The sequence below is a fragment of the Esox lucius genome, chromosome 20 (genome assembly GCF_011004845.1).
Source record: "Esox lucius isolate fEsoLuc1 chromosome 20, fEsoLuc1.pri, whole genome shotgun sequence".
NCBI lineage: Eukaryota > Metazoa > Chordata > Actinopteri > Esociformes > Esocidae > Esox > Esox lucius.
The window spans coordinates 3,981,966-4,001,956 of NC_047588.1; the positions used below are offsets into that span (position 1 = coordinate 3,981,966).

At 42.4% G+C, this 19,991-nt stretch overlaps 1 protein-coding gene across 6 annotated transcripts in view; it reads right to left on the reverse strand.

The window, feature by feature from the left end:
• Nucleotides 1-353: 353 nt before the first annotated feature.
• The window catches only part of dop1a (DOP1 leucine zipper like protein A), a 38,372-nt gene continuing 18,734 nt past the window's right edge, over nt 354-19,991 (reverse strand). For 3 of the 6 annotated variants that reach the window (XM_010904484.5, XM_010904485.5, XM_010904482.5), the window contains 19 exons: nt 19,028-19,913; nt 18,363-18,474; nt 17,245-17,427; nt 16,786-16,911; nt 16,541-16,675; nt 14,821-14,876; nt 14,593-14,697; nt 11,708-11,774; nt 8,066-8,219; nt 7,449-7,528; nt 6,811-6,920; nt 6,390-6,539; nt 6,238-6,299; nt 4,652-4,804; nt 4,407-4,543; nt 4,112-4,167; nt 3,657-3,821; nt 3,056-3,185; nt 354-991 (listed from right to left, as the gene is read on the reverse strand). In XM_010904484.5, the coding sequence (XP_010902786.2) occupies nt 683-991; nt 3,056-3,185; nt 3,657-3,821; nt 4,112-4,167; nt 4,407-4,543; nt 4,652-4,804; nt 6,238-6,299; nt 6,390-6,539; nt 6,811-6,920; nt 7,449-7,528; nt 8,066-8,219; nt 11,708-11,774; nt 14,593-14,697; nt 14,821-14,876; nt 16,541-16,675; nt 16,786-16,911; nt 17,245-17,427; nt 18,363-18,474; nt 19,028-19,913 (3,176 nt within the window). In that variant the 3' untranslated portion in view covers nt 354-682. The remainder of the gene's footprint in view (nt 992-3,055; nt 3,186-3,656; nt 3,822-4,111; nt 4,168-4,406; nt 4,544-4,651; nt 4,805-6,237; nt 6,300-6,389; nt 6,540-6,810; nt 6,921-7,448; nt 7,529-8,065; nt 8,220-11,707; nt 11,775-14,592; nt 14,698-14,820; nt 14,877-16,540; nt 16,676-16,785; nt 16,912-17,244; nt 17,428-18,362; nt 18,475-19,027; nt 19,914-19,991) is intronic. The other 3 variants (XM_010904486.5, XM_010904483.5, XM_020041175.3) reach the window with 2 other exon arrangements.

Here is a 19,991-nt window from a genome sequence, read left to right on the forward strand (position 1 = left end):
GATTTGGAGGTACTGACTTTCATCCCCACCGCTTCACACTCGGCTGCAAACCGTCCAAGTGCATGCTAAAGGTCCTGGTTTGAAGGGGCCAACACGACAACATCTTCCGCAAAGAGCAGAGACGAAATCGTGTGATCCCCAAACCTGACACCCTCCGGCCCCTGGCTGCGCCTAGAAATTCTGTCCATAAAAATTACGAACAGAACCGGCGTAATATTGCACTCATTTCCCAAAATGCACCACACTTCATTGCACACAATGCACTACACAGACCATTGACAACATACAGATCACAAAACCAATGCACGTTATTAGGATAGTGGGAAAGATCAAAACAGAAAAAGACCAAAGGATCTCATAATAAGTCTTTAATTTAGTAATCACATCGATATGGAATGGCGCAGCATCTTCACATTGTCCCAGAGAGGGCACTCACAAACTGTCAAAGTCAGTCTTCACATCTGCCCTATATATACAAATAATTAAAATTAAATAGTATAGCATAAAAGTAAAATACAATCATTATAAATACAAAAACTGAAAAAAATGTACAAACTCGATTCGTTTTTTAGATCCTGTTATTTCCCATATGTTCCCTTATATACAAGATGAGTTCAATTCACTAGTGGTTTTTATTCATTTGTTTCCCATTGGAAACTACATATCCCCCCGTCCCTCGTGCTCATGTTTTGATTAGGCCCTCCAGAAAGTCTTTCTCCACCATCTCCTCAATGTTCTGCCGTGCGCGGCTCCAGAACACCTTTTGGCTCTCTAGCTTGCCATCCTTGTTGGTGAAGGAGTGGCTGGAGTAGCTGGAGGTGGAGCTGTAGGCGGGACCATTGCGGCTGCTGACCTTGCTGTTGAACACCTGGCTGAGCAGGTTAAAGAAGGGAAGAAGCTGCTCCATGCTGCGGATCACGTAGAGCGTCAGGAGAAGGTGGCCCGGTTCCCAAGACAGGGTACGCAGGAAACAGTCCTCCTCTGGGTTCTTCTGTAAGACGGACAGAAGGGTAGAGGCAACAGAAAATGGCACAATTGGCAACAGGTTGTGACTTGATGTATGTATTGGGTGTCATTGAGGGTGGGCCAGAATGTTCTTCGGCAGAGGGGTCTTTGCAAAGACTTGTCTTGTATAAATATGTCAGTAAATGCAACTAGTCATGGGGGAAAGATCTGCTAGAATATTCCGACCGGCTCAAATATGTGAAACTAGCGGATTGGTTGTGTAGCGGTTCCTCCTCTACATTTCTTTCTAATTTATTAGATTTAAGGAAGCTGGGAAGGTAGGGGTTTTCACTATTAGGCCAATGGTGTTCCACTGGACCGTGTGGAAAGAACTCCGCAAATTATAATAATCAACAACTACTGTCACAAACCAACAGAGACATGGTTTGTGACAGTAGTGTCAATTGAGTGTATGGAAAAAATACACTCAAAATACAACAATATGAGTTTAAAGTTAAGTACTTGCAAGAAACTGTGGTCTGTAACATTAAAACCTGCCAGTTTATGTCACTGTGACTAGACGAGACGGTGTATCATAACTATTCTTCTCTTCAGTGTTTCTGTCAGCTTCTTGTGGAGCAGCTCCGTGCTGCCTTCACGGGAAGGGGCGTCAGTGTATCATGTATAAAATTTCACCCACACTGTGTAAACTCTGGAAAATGGACACTCACTTTCGCTGTATTACCCGTGAAAGACTTCTCTTGAAAGCGTTAATTTCTCTGAGGGATAAACCGTGACGCCTTGTAATTGCAGTGGTTACATTTACAAGAGGGATATTCCGCTGTCAGACTTCCCCAGAAACCAACTTAGTGTGCAACATCCAGATGCACATTAAAACACTATTCATTACAAGTGGCTTTATTGACATGACTGCAATACAACCAGGCGCAGGGCCTGGAGAATGACGATGTAAAAGTCATCGTCGTTCTCCAAAAAAAAAAAACTTGTTTTTTAACTTATTTCCTTTGAAAGTTAATTGTTCTGCTTTTACCCCTTGATAAGTGCCTGCTTTTTTCCATAGGAACATTTCATGAGAATTATTATTGTTTGGCATTTCTGATTGGCTGTTGTTTAATTAAGATTTTAATGTTAAATTGCTATCTGTTTCTGATTCGCTAATCAGAGAAACCAATAAATCTGTTGTTTGTCATTAAATGGTGTGCTTTTTTTAAGATGATTTTTGATGATAACAACAGTTACAACAACAATAATAACAATAATAATCATCATTATACATTTTCAGGGCAATTAGCCTACATCTTATTTGATGGGGTCAGTAAGGGACCTGGATAATGGATAGGGAGGTGCTGGCCCAAAAAAGGTTGAGAACCACTGTAAAACACCATCAAGGTGTGTCAATAAAAAACACAAATATGAAAACCACTGAGCAGATTAGCCTGGTTAGGTTGTGGTGACTGTTAAAAATTCTGTTCTAAGTGGACTAGGGAGGCCCAGTAGCCTAAACCACGTCTCTAGTCCACGTGTACTGTGGCAGCATTGATTTAAATCTGGCCCACTGGTCTTTCAGCAAAAAACCTCTCCCCATCTTTCTTGTCTGTATCAAAAAAGCATGAAATAAAAAAAGGCTACTTATAAATCAGCTTTGCATTATTTATTAATTAAATATATTTTTCACCCTTATTTGACCAGGTAAGTAGATAGTGAACACATTTTCATTTAGAGAAACACAACCAATTCGTGTTCAATGCGACGCTCAGGGAATTTTCACCTTGCTGACTTAGTGGTTAGATGTAACAACCTTTCGCTTACTAGACAGATGCTCTAACCCGGGGCTGCTTAACACTGTTCCTGGACATCTACTATCCTGTAGGTTCTCTTTAACCCCATTTGTGACTAACCTGGTTAAGCTTTTCATCCAGCTATTTATTAGTATAAGGTGTGCTAAATTAGATTTGAAAAGAAAACGTGGAGGACAGTAGATCTCCAGGGTACAGGGTCCGGCAGCCTTGCTCTACCAATTAAACTGCCTTCTGCCACTTCATGTTGTGCTCTTCGATATGTTGCTCAGAAGGACGACCAGAGCAGTTACCTTGGCTCGTTTCCTCAGCAGCTTGGCTAGTCGGACAACATAGGGTTTGAACTCCCTCTGGTGGGTCCCTTGTCGCCTCACTTCCAGGCCCGAGTCATCAGACGCCTCTGGGATAAAGGCCCAGCGGTACCTAAGTAACAACAAAAAACACATTTTCAACATTATGCAGACATAGTGGTGTTGAGGAAAATTACTTCAAATTGCTAATTTGATTTTTCTTTCCACATGTATCTTTGCTTTAATATTCACATTCTTGACAACTTTCAAAAGTACTAGTTATATATGAGCAGGGCACACAAGTCCATCTCTGTAAATTACTGGGCTTTTGGTGCCAGTCTGTCCACAATGAAATATAAAAACATATACAAAAAATTATGACTGCCTGGTTTGCTTAATATTTAAAATGATTTATACTTTTAGTCCTTTGATATACTGTATTTAGAAACATATTTCTCGCTTAAGTAGCATTTTACTGGCCGAGTTTTACCAGAGTCATTTTTTATAAGCCAAATTATCTTCTCACATTTATTGAAAGCACCAAAGCCCGTAAACACACTTTCACACATCAGTTAACACAGAGGTGAATGGCATTAGTACACACATCTGGAACTGGGGCAGGCTCTCAGAGGGCAGCGCTAGGGCAAGGTCCAGCAGCTTGCAGGCAGACAGGTAGAGGTTGAGCCAGCGCTGGCTGTTGTACGAGGTGGAGAAACCGTTCCCTCCAGAGTAGGTGGTCTCCAGGCCGGCCACTGATGGCCCTGACGTCCTGCAGATCCCACACAGATGGACAAATGACCACTACATATACAAAACAACATACTCACACAACAAACACATGTTGTAAGAAGTAAACACAGCTGGTAAGAGCCCCCTGTTATATCTGATTTGAGCACCTGCAAACACAACATTTAGCGCTTAGATCAGTGAAGTCTTCAAATCCAACACATTCTCATCATCATTACAGAGTCTCATAATTTCCATATCCGGAAGAACGCGCAATCTCTTGGACGATCTATTTAATGAATGTCCACTTCCATTTGACCAACTGATAGTTACCTTGAAATATCTTCGTCTGCTGTTAACTCCTGCTCCATAAGTAGGAAGACCTGTACCTGAGGAGAAGGAAACAAAAGGAGCTGAACAGGAGGAAAGCCACAAGCTGTTTTATCACACTGATCTGTCATTGTGGTCGACCAGCTATTCTAAATTCAGACATAATGGGATCCCAGCTCAGTTACAGGCACAGCCATAAAAACAGGGCTTACTTACCCAATCATCCAGCCAAGGCAATCTTAAAAGGCTTTTTGGTACAAATAATAAAAAAACTGGCAGGTGCCCCCAGGTTTCTCACCAGTTCAGTGATCATGGTGGGCCACAGCGAGGTGAGGTGCTGGGGAGACATGCGCAGCAGAAGGACCCGGAAGAACAAGAACACCTGAGCGTGGAGGATGGGCACCTGGGGCAGACGGAGACTCTCCACCAGCCGCTCTGATGAGAGAACGACACACACACAGGTCGACAAGCCATCGCTGTGTGTTCTGTGTGTATTTAAGAAGAGACGTGTCCGTGTAGGTTTTTCCTAATGTGTGTGTTTACCCTGAATGTCAGGCAGGTATTTCTGGTACTGATCCACCTCGCTGCTGTAGATGGTGAAGGCCAGGCGTTTGAGCAGCATGGCTCTCTGCTCCAGTTCAGCATCACGGTTTGTGAACAGATTCAGAGAGCTGCTTTGTGCCACTGCCACACGAGCTGTAGACACGCCGACGTGCAGACACTTTAACCACTTTGCCGAAACAGTAATACATGTTATAAAACACTATTGACCTACATAAAAGAGTCCTTTGAGGGGAGTTACTGCTTTTAGCATTAAAAGACTCTGTACAGCCCATCTAAAGACTCTGTACAGCCCATCTAAAGACTCTGTACAGCCCATCTAAAGACTCTGTACAGCCCATCTAAAGACTCTGTACAGCCCATCTAAAGACTCTGTACAGCCCATCTAAAGACTCTGTACAGCCCATCTAAAGACTCTGTACAGCCCATCTAAAGACTCTGTACAGCCCATCTAAAGACTCTGTACAGCCCATCTAAAGACTCTGTACAGCCCATCTAAAGACTCTGTACAGCCCATCTAAAGACTCTGTACAGCCCATCCTAGACTGCTTAAAGGACATCAAAATCTGGTTGGCGCTAAACTTTCTTACTTTAAATGAAAGTAAGACAGAGATTCTTATGTGTGGACGAGGTAACCTGCTGGGTGATCCTCTTGGTACCCTATGCCCTCTAGGCTCTTAACTGTTTGTTAAGAATCTCGGTTTTATCTTTGATAGCTCTTTCAAACTCGATAAGCAAATTAGTCTAGTGGTGAAATCTAAGACTTATGGCAAAGGTTAAGGTTTATTTTCCTCTGAGGGATTTTGAGAATGTTATCCATGCTTTTATTATGTCTTGGCTGGATTACTGTAATTCCTTGTACCTGGGGGTAGATCAGAAAACCCTAAATCTTCTCCAATTAGTACAAAATGCAGCCGCTCGACATTTAACCGGTATAAGAAAACGGGAGCACCAATTTTGGCCTCCCTCCATTGGCTTCCTGTTCGTTTCAGGATTGATTTTAATGCTTGTTTTTAAGGTTTTAAATGGATCGACCCCTTTATATCTGTCTGAACTTTTACATCGTCATTCTCCAGCCCGAGTACGGAGCTCAGCTAACCAGTTACTTCTAGTTGTCCCAAAAGCCAGGCTAAAGACTAGAGGGGATCAAGCTTTCGCGGTGGGTGGTCCCATCCTCTGGAATAGCCTACCGCTGCATATTCAAAATGCCCAGACTATACACAAGTAATTGCTAAAGACGCACCTTTTTACTCTGGCTTTTAATCTTAGCTGAGTTGGCATTACATGTCTGTGCTGCTATTTGGTCTGTGTCTTATGTGTATCTATGTAATTCTTTACCTGTAAATTTCATATATTCTGTATACTTTGTTATTTTGTGCTGTACAGCACTTTGGTCAACGACAGTTGTTTTAAATGTGCTTTATAAATAAAGTTGAAATTGACATTAAACATAAATACAAAAAATGTATACATATGATGACAGATTATAGTGATTATATTTGCGCCTTGAATGCTAATATAACCGCACACCGAAACAAAGTATAATCGGGCTGGTCAATTATACTCACTAATTAGATCTCTGAACGTGGTCTTGTCATGGGTCATGAGATGATCAATGATGGCTCTCCAACTGCAAAGTATTTGAGAGGATGTAAGATAAGTTCCTGTTGATAGGGAAGGGCATAAGGATCATACATGCTGACACAAACGCGCCACTCACTGGCAGACGCAGGACGAGTCCATCTGGAAGAAGGTGTGGTCCATGAAGAGGTCGAAAGCCTCCTTCTTCCAGGCCCGCCGGGTGTACTGGTACCCACTGAGACTGCTGAGAAGCTGGATGCAGGCCCGGTAGCTTGGGGCGTTGTGGGCACTACCGGGGGGGAGGTGGGTATATAATACGGATTGGACAACTGACAAATCATATGGTTCCGTTATTTAAATCTGGTCTGGAACAGTTCCCTTTCTACACAGCGAGGCCACCTGGAATAACTCGTCAACTGAAAAGGAAGCCAGTATGTGAGCCAGGCGAGTAGGTGTTGACAGCTCAACGACCGAAATTGTGAAAGTTAGGTTTGAGAAGCAGTGATTTAGTACGCGTACCAGGGAGTTGGAAGGGGTTTTGGGTATTATCCCTGCCATACCTGTGGTTGCGGAGGTAGGGTACGACATAGTGCATGATGTTCACAAGTAGGGGGATGACTCTCTCCTTCTCATCACTGTAGAACACCATATCCAGGAGGTGGGCCAGCACCTGATAAAATAACACATTCAGTGTCAAATAACTGTTCGGATCGCACAACAGCATTCCGCATCAAAACCGATAAATAACGTTACACGTCAGTGCTTGGTAGAAGAAACATAGGTAAAATTACAGAACCTACCGATAAACACGTGGCCAAAACTTGAAACATTAGATAAGAAATGGGAAAGCAAAAGAGAGTCTAAAACTAAAGCAGTGGTTCCAAACATGTAGTGCAAGTAAATTAATCTGTCAGTGTCAAATGTTTCTAATAATGATCTTATTGGATACAATCTTTGCTAAAATTGACTTCAAATGCAAATGTACGTTAAGGATTGATTGCTTTGCTAATAATGACTGAGGTTGTGTCGGAGGGAAAGCTTCTCATAAGGGCAGACTGTGTGTGTTTGTCAGAGCGCAAGTAAACTGTGTGCAGGTCCTAAAGAGAGGGTTGTTACCAGGTGCGAGTGGAGTAGTGACATTAAAGGGAGGACAGATAATGTATACAGTCAGATACAGACAGACGGCTAGGAGTTTTACCTCGGCCAGCAGCGTGAGGGCGTGAACGCTGTACACAGATGGGGTGAAACTGGACGCCTCCATTACCGTGAGCATTAGATCTGAAATATACACGCACATTAGTGAGAGCATACGCAAAACCAACACATGCAGTCATGCAGACCCCACATTGAGGATCAGACAGACTGATTACATTCCAATATCCGATATTTCTCCTACATCACAATGGAGAATCGGCCATTAAGGAGAAGCATCCCTTCAAACCAGAGAAAGCTTCTAAGCTGCCCAGGTTGAGTCACATCCCACGGCAGAAAGTGTTTGGTTAGAATTCATGCCAAACGTTGCATTATTCTCGGCAGCATTCTAACGTGTACATTGAAACAGAGCCAGCAGTCAGTCACAAAGTCCAAATAAGGTTTTTCAATATCAAGGACACAAGAAACCAAGGAAAAGTCCAATAAGAAACTCTCAAAGAACTTTCAATACATTTCCCGGATGTCTTGAAATCCAGGAGGCAATAAGGAGGAAATCTGAATATCTGGGAAAAAGAAGGGGGAACGTATTGATTTTTGCAACCCTAAACATGACCGTGGCGTATATTAAGTGCCATCTAATGCAGACGGCTGGGCTCCACTCACGGCTCCTACCCTCAACGTCCTGCTCCAGGCTGGTCCCATCCACCATGATCTGTGGCGATGCCTTGACCTCCAGGTTCCTCCTCAGCCAGGTGGTCTGCTCCAGAGAAGAACCTGCAATGGTGCCGATGGCCTCCACCACCTTATGGGTCACATCCTGCACACATATACCGCCAGGCATCATGAGACAACACAGTACATAATCAATGTGTCTTCCCTCAAATATCCCCTTTTGCATACCCCTTAAAATGCATTGCCAATACATTGCTTTGATTTAAGTCTTACATTTCAGTCCATCAATATTTAGAGTATTTGTTTAGGTTCTGTAATCCAATCCTTTTAAATGATTTAGTGATAATGGGGTTGAAATCCAGACTTGCTGGATATTTGAGGGTATTTTCATCCGTATAGAATGAAACATTAAGAAGGAATAGCAGGTTTTGTATACAGTTGTGCTCATAAGTTTGCGTACCCTGGCAGAAATTGTTACATTTTGAAAATATGACTGATCATGCAGAAATATTTTTTCTTTTCAACTGCATGTACAATTATTAGGCAAATCGTATTCCCCAATATTTATTTTATTGTTGAACAAACACAAAGCTCTCAGACAATCAAAAATATAATTGAACCTCAAACCTGAACATTTTACAAAGGCACAATTAGTTATGATCTTTCTCAGGGGAATACATAAGTGTGCAGAATTATTAGGCAACCAAATTCATTTCTCCAACTCACTTGTTTATTCAAAATTTTTTGAGTAAGTACAACAAATAAGCAACACAAAATGAAAATTAAATAACATTACTGGCCTTTCAAAAATATTCAGTGACCGATATAGCCACCCTTCTTTTCGATAACTGCCATGAGCCTTCCATCTGTTCACGATCAACATTTACTGAAGCAGCAACCACAGCCACCAAAATGCTTTTCAAAGAGGTGTGTTGTCTTCCCTGACTGTAAATCTCACGCTTGAGAAGGGCCCACTAATTCTCAATAGGATTTAAGTCAGGTAAGGAAGGAGACCAGGTCATTATTCAGGCATCTTTGAGGCCCTTACTTGCTAGCCAAGCAGTGGAGTAACTTTGATCCATGTGATGGAGCATTGTCCTGCATAAAGATCATGGCCTTCTTCAATGCTGAGGACTTCTTCCTGTACCACTGCTTGAAGAAAGTATCTTCCAGAAACTAGCAGGAGGTATGGGAGTTGAGTTTCAGTCCATCTTCAACCCGAAAAGGTCCAACTACCTCATCCTTAATGATAGCAGCCCATACCAGTACCCCTCCTCCACCTGGCTGGTGCCTCAAAGTAGTGCTCTATGTCCATTAGTGATGGCTAATCTGGTCCATCATCAAGATCCACTCTCATTTAATCGGTCCATAAAACCTTTGAAAAATCTGTCTTCAGGTATTTCTTTGCCCAATATATACGCTTCAACGTGTGAATCTTATTCAGTGGTTGTCTTCTTCCAGCCTTCCTGACCTTGGCCATGTCTCTGAGCACTTGATACCCTCCCTCATTACACAAATACATATCACATGAAAATGATTCAATCTAATGAGCATTCAAGTTTATATGGTTTGGAGTTGGAAAAAGTGCATAGAAATAATAATACAATCAGAATACTCATTTGCCTATTAATTGTGAACGCAGTGTATTTAAGGATAGTGATCATATGAAGCCATTTATTATCACATAGTTGTTTGGCACCTTTTTAAATCATAATGATAACAGAAATCACCCAAATGGCCCTGATCACATACCCTTGAATGTTTGGCCTTGGTCAGGTAGACCAAGAAATAATTCAGCTAAAACTGCCAGAAGATTTGTTTGGGATACAAAGAAAAACACAAAAGTAACCTCAGGAGAAATACAGGCTGCTCTGGAAAAAGACGGTGAGGTTGTTTCAAGGAGCACAATACGACGATACTTGAACAAAAATGAGCAGCATGGTTGAGTTTCCAGAAAGAAGCCTTTACTGCGCCAATGCCACAAAAAAGCCTGATTACAATACGCCCGACAACACCTTGACACGGTTCAAAGCTTCTGGCACACTGTAATTTGGAGTGACGAGACCAAAATAATGCTTTATGGTCACAACCAAAAGTGCTATGTTTGGAAAGAGGCCAATAACACTACAGAGAACAGAATAACATCCCCACTGTGAAGTATGGTGGTGGCTCACTGATGATTTGGGGGTGTGTGAGCTCTAAAGGCATGGGGAATCTTGGAACAATTTATGGCAAGATGAATGCAACATGTTATCAGAAAATAATGGCAGACAATTAGCATTCTTCTGCACGAAAGCTGCTCTTGGATGCTCTTGGAATTTCCAGCACAACAACTACCCTAAGCACGAGGCCAAGTTGTCCCTCCAGTGGTTACAGCAGAAAAAAGTGAAGGTTCTGGAGTGGCCATCAGTCACCTGACCTTAATATCATCGAGCCTCTCTGGGGAGATCTCAGACGACCAAAGACTTTGCATGACCTGGAGGCATTTTGCCATGACAAATGGGCAGCTATACCACCTCACAATATTAAGAACTAAGAGTATGAAGACTTTTTAACAGGGGTCAGTTCATTTTTTTCTTAGTTGCCATTGTTTTGTTTTATGCCATTCTGTTATGGCCTACAGTTGAATAGGAATCCCATGAGAAAGAAGACATGTGTTTTGCCTGCTCACTCATGTTTTCTTTACTAATGGTACATATATTACTAATTCTCCAAGGCTGTGCAAACCTTTGAGCACAAACTTACATTCTTCCTCATTTAAGCAATAGCAAATTACCCGGTAGATCAAGAAAGACCTCTTCAGTGGATGACCAAAGAATGAACACCATAATGAAGAAAAAAAACAATACAAGACAAATCCAGAACACACACCAGGAGGTAGATGTGGATGTCAGCCACTACCATTCTTGTTAGACTCCACCGGCCAAACAACAAAGGCTGGACTGCAAGGTGCAACTAGTTAGCCTCAAAAATAGGATTGCCTAAAAATTACCAAAAGAACCTGAGAGTTCTGGAAAAGGGTATTCTTATTAGAGAGAATAAACATGAACATACCAGAGAGATAGCCAAAGCAAAGCGCAAAAAAATTTACTTATTTGTGAAATAAGGTGGAGGTTGTTTTGTTTTTGCTGGAACTGGTTCATATGTCTTGATTGATGATGTAACTTCTGATGGCAGCAGAGGAATTAATGCTGAAGTGTACAGAAACATACAAATTCAACCAAATGCCGAAAAACCCATTGGAGGGCACTTCACCTTGCAGTTGTACAATGATCCAAAACATACTGCTAAAGCAAAAGGAGGAAGTTCTTGTGCTGGCCAAGTCAATCACCCAATCTAAATACAACTGAGCACGCATTTCATTTCCTGAAGACAAAAATACACCGAAACATACAAGAACTGAAGGTGGCGACCAAACAGCAGACTTCAGGCAGTCATCACAGGGAAATGATTTGCAACAGAGAATTACATTAATGACTATTTATGATTATGTACATTTGTCAAATTACTCCTTTTAAATCGGGGGAATACATATCAAAAGGGCTGTAATTCCTACACAGTTGACAATCTATTGATGTAAATAACCTAAAGACAAAGGAACAGGGAATTAATTTGCAGGGCTTTATGGTTTACCTGCAACTCCCGCTGGTCTTTCTTGCTCTCCAAGTTGGGGTTCTTCAAAATAAACTCATTCAAAACCCTTTGGGATGAACACATAGGGACAGGTTAGCCAAAGTCATTGACATATTATTCATTTAGCAAACTTATCAGAATAGTGATGGTACACTTTTCCACCCCATAGGGTAGCAGTAAGAAAAAGTCAGAATTTATTATATGAACTATATGAGAGTTTGCAAAATGACTTAACCCACAACCCTGGCACTTGAAATGTCATTATGGACCAACTAAGCGGGAACCCACACTTGGACCCATTGGACCAATAAGAGGAAGGGAAAATGGTGTAATAGAGTGTGGGTGAGTTGTGAAACCAGCGCAGTTAGAGCACAAGCTACAAAACACAGAAACATTTCAGTGCTTTCCCTCAAATGCCACAATAATACATCCTCGCTCACCCTCTCTCACCCCTTGCCAACTCACCCATCCCTCCCGCGTCCCTCTCCCCAAATGCAACAATAATACAACCCTGGTTCCAAAGAAATGGGGATGCTGCATAAAATGCAAATGAAAGGAGAATGCATTGATGTGCTAATCATTTATCCCTATGTTTAATTGAAAATAGTACAAAGACAAATCATATCAAATGTTGAAATTGAGAAATGTTATTGGTTTTGGAAAAACACACGTCCATTTTGAATTTGATGCCAGCAAAACATTTCTAAACATTTGGGACAGGGGCCTGTTTACCACTGTGTTGCATCACCTTTTCTTTTAACAATACAATCTGTCGGCATTAGGATTTCATCTGCCCAACAGTTTGGGGTCTCCTTTATTTCTAGTTTAATAATGAGCCAAATGATTTCAATGGATGACCGGTCTGGACTACAGGCAGGCCAGTTTAGCACCCGGACTCTTTTACTAAGGAGCCATGCTGTTGTATTACGTGCAGAATGTGGATTGGCATTGTCTTTCTGAAATAAGCAAAGCCTTCCCTGAAAAACAGGTAATCTGAATGGCAGCACATGTTGCTCCAAAACAAGTATATATTGTTCAGAATTAATGGTGCCTTCACAGACATGCAAGTCACCCATGACATGTGCACTAATGCAGCCCCATACCATCATGGATGCTGGCATTTGAACTGTACGCTGATAGGAAGCCGGATGGTCCATCTCCTCTTTAGCCTGGAGGACACGGTGCCCATTATTTCTAAAAATCTTTTCAAATTTTGATTTGTCAGACCACAGGACAGTTTTCCACTTCACCTCAGTCCATCTTTAATGAGCTTGGACCCAGGGAAGGCAGCGGTTCTGGATCTTATTCATATAATTTTTTTTCTTTGTATTGTAGAGTTTTAACTTGCATTTGTGGATGCGCAACGTACCGGGTTCACAGACAATGGTTTTCGGAAGTGTTTCTGAGCCCATGCAGTGATGTCCACTACAGAATTGTCTGTTTTTAATGCAGTGCTGCCTGAGGGCCCGAAGATCCAATAATTGTTTTCGGAGTTGTCCCTTGCATACAGAGATTTCTCCGGATTCTCTGAAACTTCTAAAGATATTTTGTACCATACAGGTGCTGGTCATAAAATTTGAATATCATCAAAAAGTTGTTCAGTAATTCCATTCAAAAAGTGAATCCTTTTTTTGTATTGGTCTTAAGTAATATTCTAATTTTCTGAATTTGGGGTTTTCATTAGTTGTCAGTTATAACCATCAAAATTAAAAGAAGAAAACACTTGAAATATATCAGTCTGTGTGGAATGAATGTATACAATATACAAGTTTCACTTGGAATTACTGAAATAAATCAACTTTTTGATGATATTCTAATTTTATGACCAGCACCTGTAGATGAGATCCCCAAACTCCTTGCAATTTTATGTTTAGGAACCGTATTCCTAAATTGCCATTGTTAAATTGTTTGCCAGTGCAGTCTTTCACAGAGCGGTGAACCCCTCCCAATCCTCCCTTCTAAATGATTTGCACTTCACTGCATTCTGTTTTTATTGACAGTACATGTTATGCAAGGTCACAACTTTTTTGGAAACCGGGTTGTATACTGAAACATATTTAATGGAGCCATATGCAAGTATGTTACTTTACTTCTACTATAAATACAGGCATAAATGACCAGAATACATATACAGTTAAGGTTTAACGTCCAAACAATATTTTGTGCCTAAGATAAAATGTCAAAGTAATTTGTTGGTCCGTCTGTCAGTTTGCATTTACTTTTAGTCTCCTCCACCCCACCCACCTTAAACCACCCTGGACGAGCTAATACAATTACGGTCATGTTTGGTAAGGGAAGAAAGACACAATATGTTGTGTTATTTCTTTAAATTCAAACCTTTTGCCATGATACTCAAAATTGAACTCTGAGGCATCATCATTTGATCAACCTTCACATTTTTTGGAACTGGATTGGAGATTTAGAAAATTACAGAGGTGCTCCCCAACCAATCTGATAGAGCTTGAGAGGATCTACAAGAAAGAATGGGAGAAACTTCCCAAATCCAAGTATGCAAAGCTGGTAGAGGCATACCCCAAACAGATTCAAAGCAGCGATCGCTGCCAAAAGTGCTTCTACAAAGTACTAAATAAAGGGTCTGCATCCTTATGAACTTGAGATATTTCCATTTTTCATTTTCAATAAATTAGCACAAATGTCTTTGTTATTATGGTGTATTGTAATGTGTGTATCTTGATTGGCATTTATAAATCAAGTTTACAACACAACAAAGTGTAGAGAAAAAAAAGGTCTTAATACTTTCCCAAGGCACAGTACACACACACGCGCACGCGCACACACGATAGGATTACTTGGTGAATGTGCCTTATAAAATGTGTAATAGCTTGGTTGCCAAATAAGAGGTGTGAGCATGTATGTGGTCTAACCCTAGAATAAGGAACTGTCCAGGAGCAGGTAGGCCCAGCTGTATAGAGTCCTTCAGCAGGGCCAGCAGAGACGGCCAGCTGTCCACCAGACTGGACACAGGGATCCTGGAAGCAGGGAATCACTAATTATTTTCTATCAAGGACTCATCGTAGTCAGATACCTTTAGAAACGACACCAGAACAAAACCAGTAAAAACAACAGAACTCAATGGATGTCAACCGACTCACCTCTGAACATATGCATAGAAGAACTGCAGCATACACACCTCCAGAGACAGATGCTTCTGTCAACAGAGGGGGAGAGGGACGCGGGGGGTGAAAAAAAGCGAGTATTAAGAGAGAGGGCAAAGCAACTGAATTACTTTTTATAGGGAACATAAGGAGGCTATGGCAGAGAAACAGCCAGTTTATGTTGGTGCACATCAGCAATAAGATCAGCTGTTAGCTTTGGATCATTGTTCTGTTCAAATGTTAAATACTTGACTTCAACTTTCTGGCAGAGGGCAGCAGGGTTTGTTTGCTTTGAATCATTGTTTTTGAGCTGTTAATTGTCCCCTCTATCCTGACCACAATCCTGTTTCCTCTGAAGAAAAGCACCCCCATGGCACAATGCTGCCGAGCCCCCATACATGATCGAAGGCTCCTTGAGGAGCATGGTCATATCTGCACAATGCAACCAAAAAAAAAGTTTAAGGAAATCCTATAGGGACAGTTCATTCTATTTCCAGTTAATCACAATCATGTCACAAATGATCTCAGTTCTGATCAACATATTACCTTTTTACATGATTTTTAATGTGAGTTTTTTGCTTAAATATTGTTGGTCACAAGAACTTACGCAAGGTGAAAATGATGTGTCTTGATTTCAGCCCATATATAAACAAAAGCCGCATTTGCTAAAAGGATGTGTAGACTTGATCCAATGTAAACACGCCCATTATCAAGACACTATTTTTCATATGAATGTTCTTGCACATGTTGCGTATTGACAGTTTATCAAAATGTTACAATACAAAAATCATTGTCTGATAAAACAGGGCCATGTGAATACTTACTTGTCAAAGCATAATTTCACAACCGGTTCATTTTCCTAAATCTAGGATATTCAGGGCTCCAGACCGCAACCCAACATACGGTAATGTGAATAAATTTTGTCCTTATGTCCTTTCACAAGTTCCGTGTGGCGGCATGTGAGCCCCTCTCACTAACCACTCCTTCCAACCAGGGAGTAAGTGTGACCGTTCATTGAGTACGAGAAACCTTATAAGTGATGAGCAGCTCATGAAAAATTTTGTTTTTAGAAATGCTCTGCAGTTCTCAAACTATATGATCCACACCTTTGCACATTTCAGGCTAAACATTACAAACTCACTGTGTTGAAGCTGAATCTAATACCTTTTATTATTCCTTAATAAAAGGTATTAAGGAATAAAATGTTTTTGTATCTTTAGTAGTTAAAAATGTACCTCATTTTATCCACATGTTTAAAGGTCTAAAACGTGTCAGCAATAACCTCTTATTCTAAAATAGAATCATACATGTAAAGGAGAGCCTCCTAAGCATCCAATTTAACTTTATTTAGAATAAAGTAATATCCCAAATATTGGTTGTACTCTATTGTTTAAAAAAAGTAGTAAGTCATTAAAACGTAATAAAAAGTGGAAATTTGATTTCATTTACCCTTTCACAGAGTTTCAAAAGATTACTTTGTTTAAAAGGAAAATTGTACATCTACAAATTACAGATTTGGCATTTTCCAAACAGAAACCAATATTGCCCAATAGGACCCAGCTTGTGCATGGCTCTGCTCACTTTCTTTTTTAGGTTCTGCCGGCTTGGGTTCATCAGCCTACCATTTCAACAGTAATATGCTTCTTTTCAACAGTGAAACAGATTATCTGATTGTGTCCCAGGCAATGCAATGTAATTGGGAGAACGCAGAACCAACCTTGTCTTTGGCGATGGCCGGGGGCTGCTTCAGGACTTCTTTGACTGTCTGCATTACCGTCTCAGTACGCATGGCGCTGACCGACCTCACCAGCTCAACCAGCAAGAGCTGCTCCTCACTAGCTGTAGGGATCACCTACACACACGGGTAAGAATACTTTTGACAGCTCAATCACCGATACAAATAACCATAAATGTCTGTGTTGGGGACATTCTCTTTCTGGGATTTTAATTTGTGGAACTCACCTTGTAAGCGGCATTGGTTTTGACCTGCTTCCTTTCGTTCCACACGTAGGCAATAGCTGCCATGAAATGTGCTCCATGGTTCATGGAGATGGGCCCAAGCAGCTCGAGAATCTGCTGACGCAGGTTCTAATAGTCCACAGGGAGAGCGCGAAGGAAAGACTGAGCAAATGACCAGGTGTGCAGGCTTTTGCTCCACTCTTGCACTACCATAACCAATTAACAAGGGATGGATATATTGTTGAAAAGTTGAACTGTTTTTTTGTATAGGGCTGAAACAGAAGCCTGCACAAACCACAGGGTCCCGCTGGGGCAGGTTTGAAGAAATAAAATCTTAGAATCAACTACAAGTAAATGGTTCACTGCATTTTGTCAACCCAGATGCACTGCAGAGTTTTTCTAGAATTTCAGCCAGGAGATGTGAAAGTTGTCCTAGGCTAGGGGTGAGTATGGCAGACAGACCTTGGTGGATCCTAGGTTGATGTTGGATGTGGAGGCAGCAGAGGCGGCGGCAGGCCGGTCAGAGTTGTCGGCCTGGTACAGGACGCTCCACAGCAGGGTGACGGAGGACATGATAGTGTGAAGGATGGACAGGATCCCAGAGCGAGCCTCGGCCAGGTGCTTCTGGTCCACGCACACCTGCAGCTGAGAGGAAACATATGGACATTGAGATTAGCAGGTTATGCAGTCAAACACCTACATGGATGAAAACCTGGACAAGACCTAGTGGCAGAGTAAACTGATGCCGGCACACGTTAGGCCACTTAATACCAATTCAGCATAATTTAAATGCCACAGCGTACCTAAGCATTGTTGCTGATCATTTGCATCCCTTTACGACCCCAGTCAACCTGTTTTCAAATGCATATTTCCAGCAGGGAAATGCGCCAAGTATGATTTCAAGCTGGTTCCACCAACAAAACGACTTCAGTTTACTCCAAGGGCCTGCACAACCCCCAGATCTAAATCCAATAGAGCACTTTCGAAATGAGTTGGAATGGGAGGTTTACAGCATGAATGTGTGACCGAAAAGTGCCATCAACTTTGAATTTCACAAAGAGTTCAGGGAGTTCTAGAGGCCAAAGGCCAGTTACTAGATAAGTATACGTAATAAAGTAGTCACAGTGTGTGTACATGGTTTCCAAAAGGGTTTTTCACCTATCCATGAAAGGTTCCAAGAACAACCTCTTTGGGCATAAAGTAGTACCCATCTTTTATCTAGAACACAAAAAGGTTCTAACAGGAACCCCCCCCTGATCCTACCGGAAAAGTTAAAGCACCCTATTAAAGTATGGTATATGGTCCCACTATTCAATCTTAAAATGAATACAATCTGCTCTGAATGAAAGTGTCTGCTAAATAACAGACATTCAATAAAGACACGCATATACAAACAAAAAAATTGCAGACAGCAATGTGTAAGAACAAGAACTATCCCTGTGTGAACTTAAGTGAGGAATGAGTTATCAACTTGTGTGTTTCAGAAGGAGGCCTGTCCATGTGTAGATGATGTGCATTAGCATAAAAAAGAAGCTAACATGCCATGTCTATCTGCCTGTGTGGCTGACTGGCTCCCTCACCTGGTGGTACTGAGAAGATGGGTCCAGGAGGCAGTAGTGGATGATGGCCGTCACTCCTTCCAATACCGTCAGAATCAGATCTGGGGGGATGCACAAGGCCATCCACTGAGGCCTGGATGAGGGGGGGGATCAAAGTGTCTCGTTAATGGTTTATTTTATCTCATGTCATTATCTAGTACAAATTGGGAATATACCAAGTCATTAGTGGTGGATGAGCGCTTCAGAAAACTGCTGGTGAAGAGTGCCATCTTGTGGCAGCATCACCCATCTAATTTCCTACTAGTCTTCCCCCTGCTACTAAACAGCTGGAAATCTATTTCCATACATTTATGCTAAAATAAACCATTCTCAATCTTCACTTTAGATATCTGATTTAACTTGCCTTCTCACTCATTAGATCCTTACACTATTTTTTGTATCTATATATTTAAATATGTGCCCTTTTGAGATGGATTTAAGTGTATTCCCTCCAAAAGTGACTGGCTCCCCAAACATTCCCATTCAAATCCAAACTTCGAAAAACCTTAACCCACCTCCTATAACCCTAATTCTTACACTTTACCCGAAATGTAACCAGCCAAAAATCGCCTTTTTCCTCATTGGGCCCTCCCTTGTGGGGATTTTCTGTAATTTTTCAGTAACAGATGAATGGATGGAGCAGTGACCTGTTGTCGCCGATGCCCGTCTCGTAGCGGTACTGCTGGATGAGGTTGTCCAGGTTCCTGCAGAGCTGCAGTGTGACAGAGGCCACCACCCTTCGCAGCACCTTGCCCATGTAGGGTAGCGAGGCCGTGATCAGGACGATCCACTGCGGGTGCATCTTACACGCGTGGTGCTGGTGCAGCGCCCGGATCACCGCGCACAGGAACATCCCCTGTGCCGTGATAGGCTGCCCGTGGAGGTACTGCAGTGACGTCATCGGCTGCTGCGGGTTCACGGGCTCTGCCTCCCCTCCAAGCAGCTCGAAGCTGGACACGGTGCCGCTCCCCGCCCCTAGAGCCACGACGGCTGGGGAGACAACGGACCCGCCATCGCCCTCCTCGGCGGGCGCCAGGACCCTGTGCTCCAGCACCACCAGGCTCTGCAGTAGCCTCAGTAGCTGGGACTGAACGGCGCTGCAGCCGTCCATTTGGTCCTCCGAAAGGTTGATGACACTGTCCTCTGACAAGCCCTCCTCCTGGGACGCCACGTTGACTCCGGTGGCCCGCTGCTCATGCCACTTCTGGGCCGAGAAGATGGAGGAGAGCAGGCAGTGGAGCACCACCTTCTGGACCTTGCACTTGGACAGCACATCGCTGATGAAGCTGGCGAACCCTTTGGCCGAGCCGCCAGTCACCTTGGCCAGCTCGCCGAAAAGGAGGGTGAGGACTTCCACGCTGGTCAGCTGCATGGCGCGATTGCCCGCCAGGTCGGCGGCGGTGGCCGACACGTGGGCGGAGTAGTAGGAGCGCAGGAAGTAGAGGCAGAGGGAGATGATGATCTCTAGGAACATGGCGCTGCGGAATGAGTGGGAGTGGCTGTCCTGGGGGATGGGGCTATAGAAGTCCTTACCTGGGAGGAAAAATGGGGTGGAACATCACACTTCTTGACACTCTAAAGAAAGCTGTAAAAAGGTGACAATTTCCAATG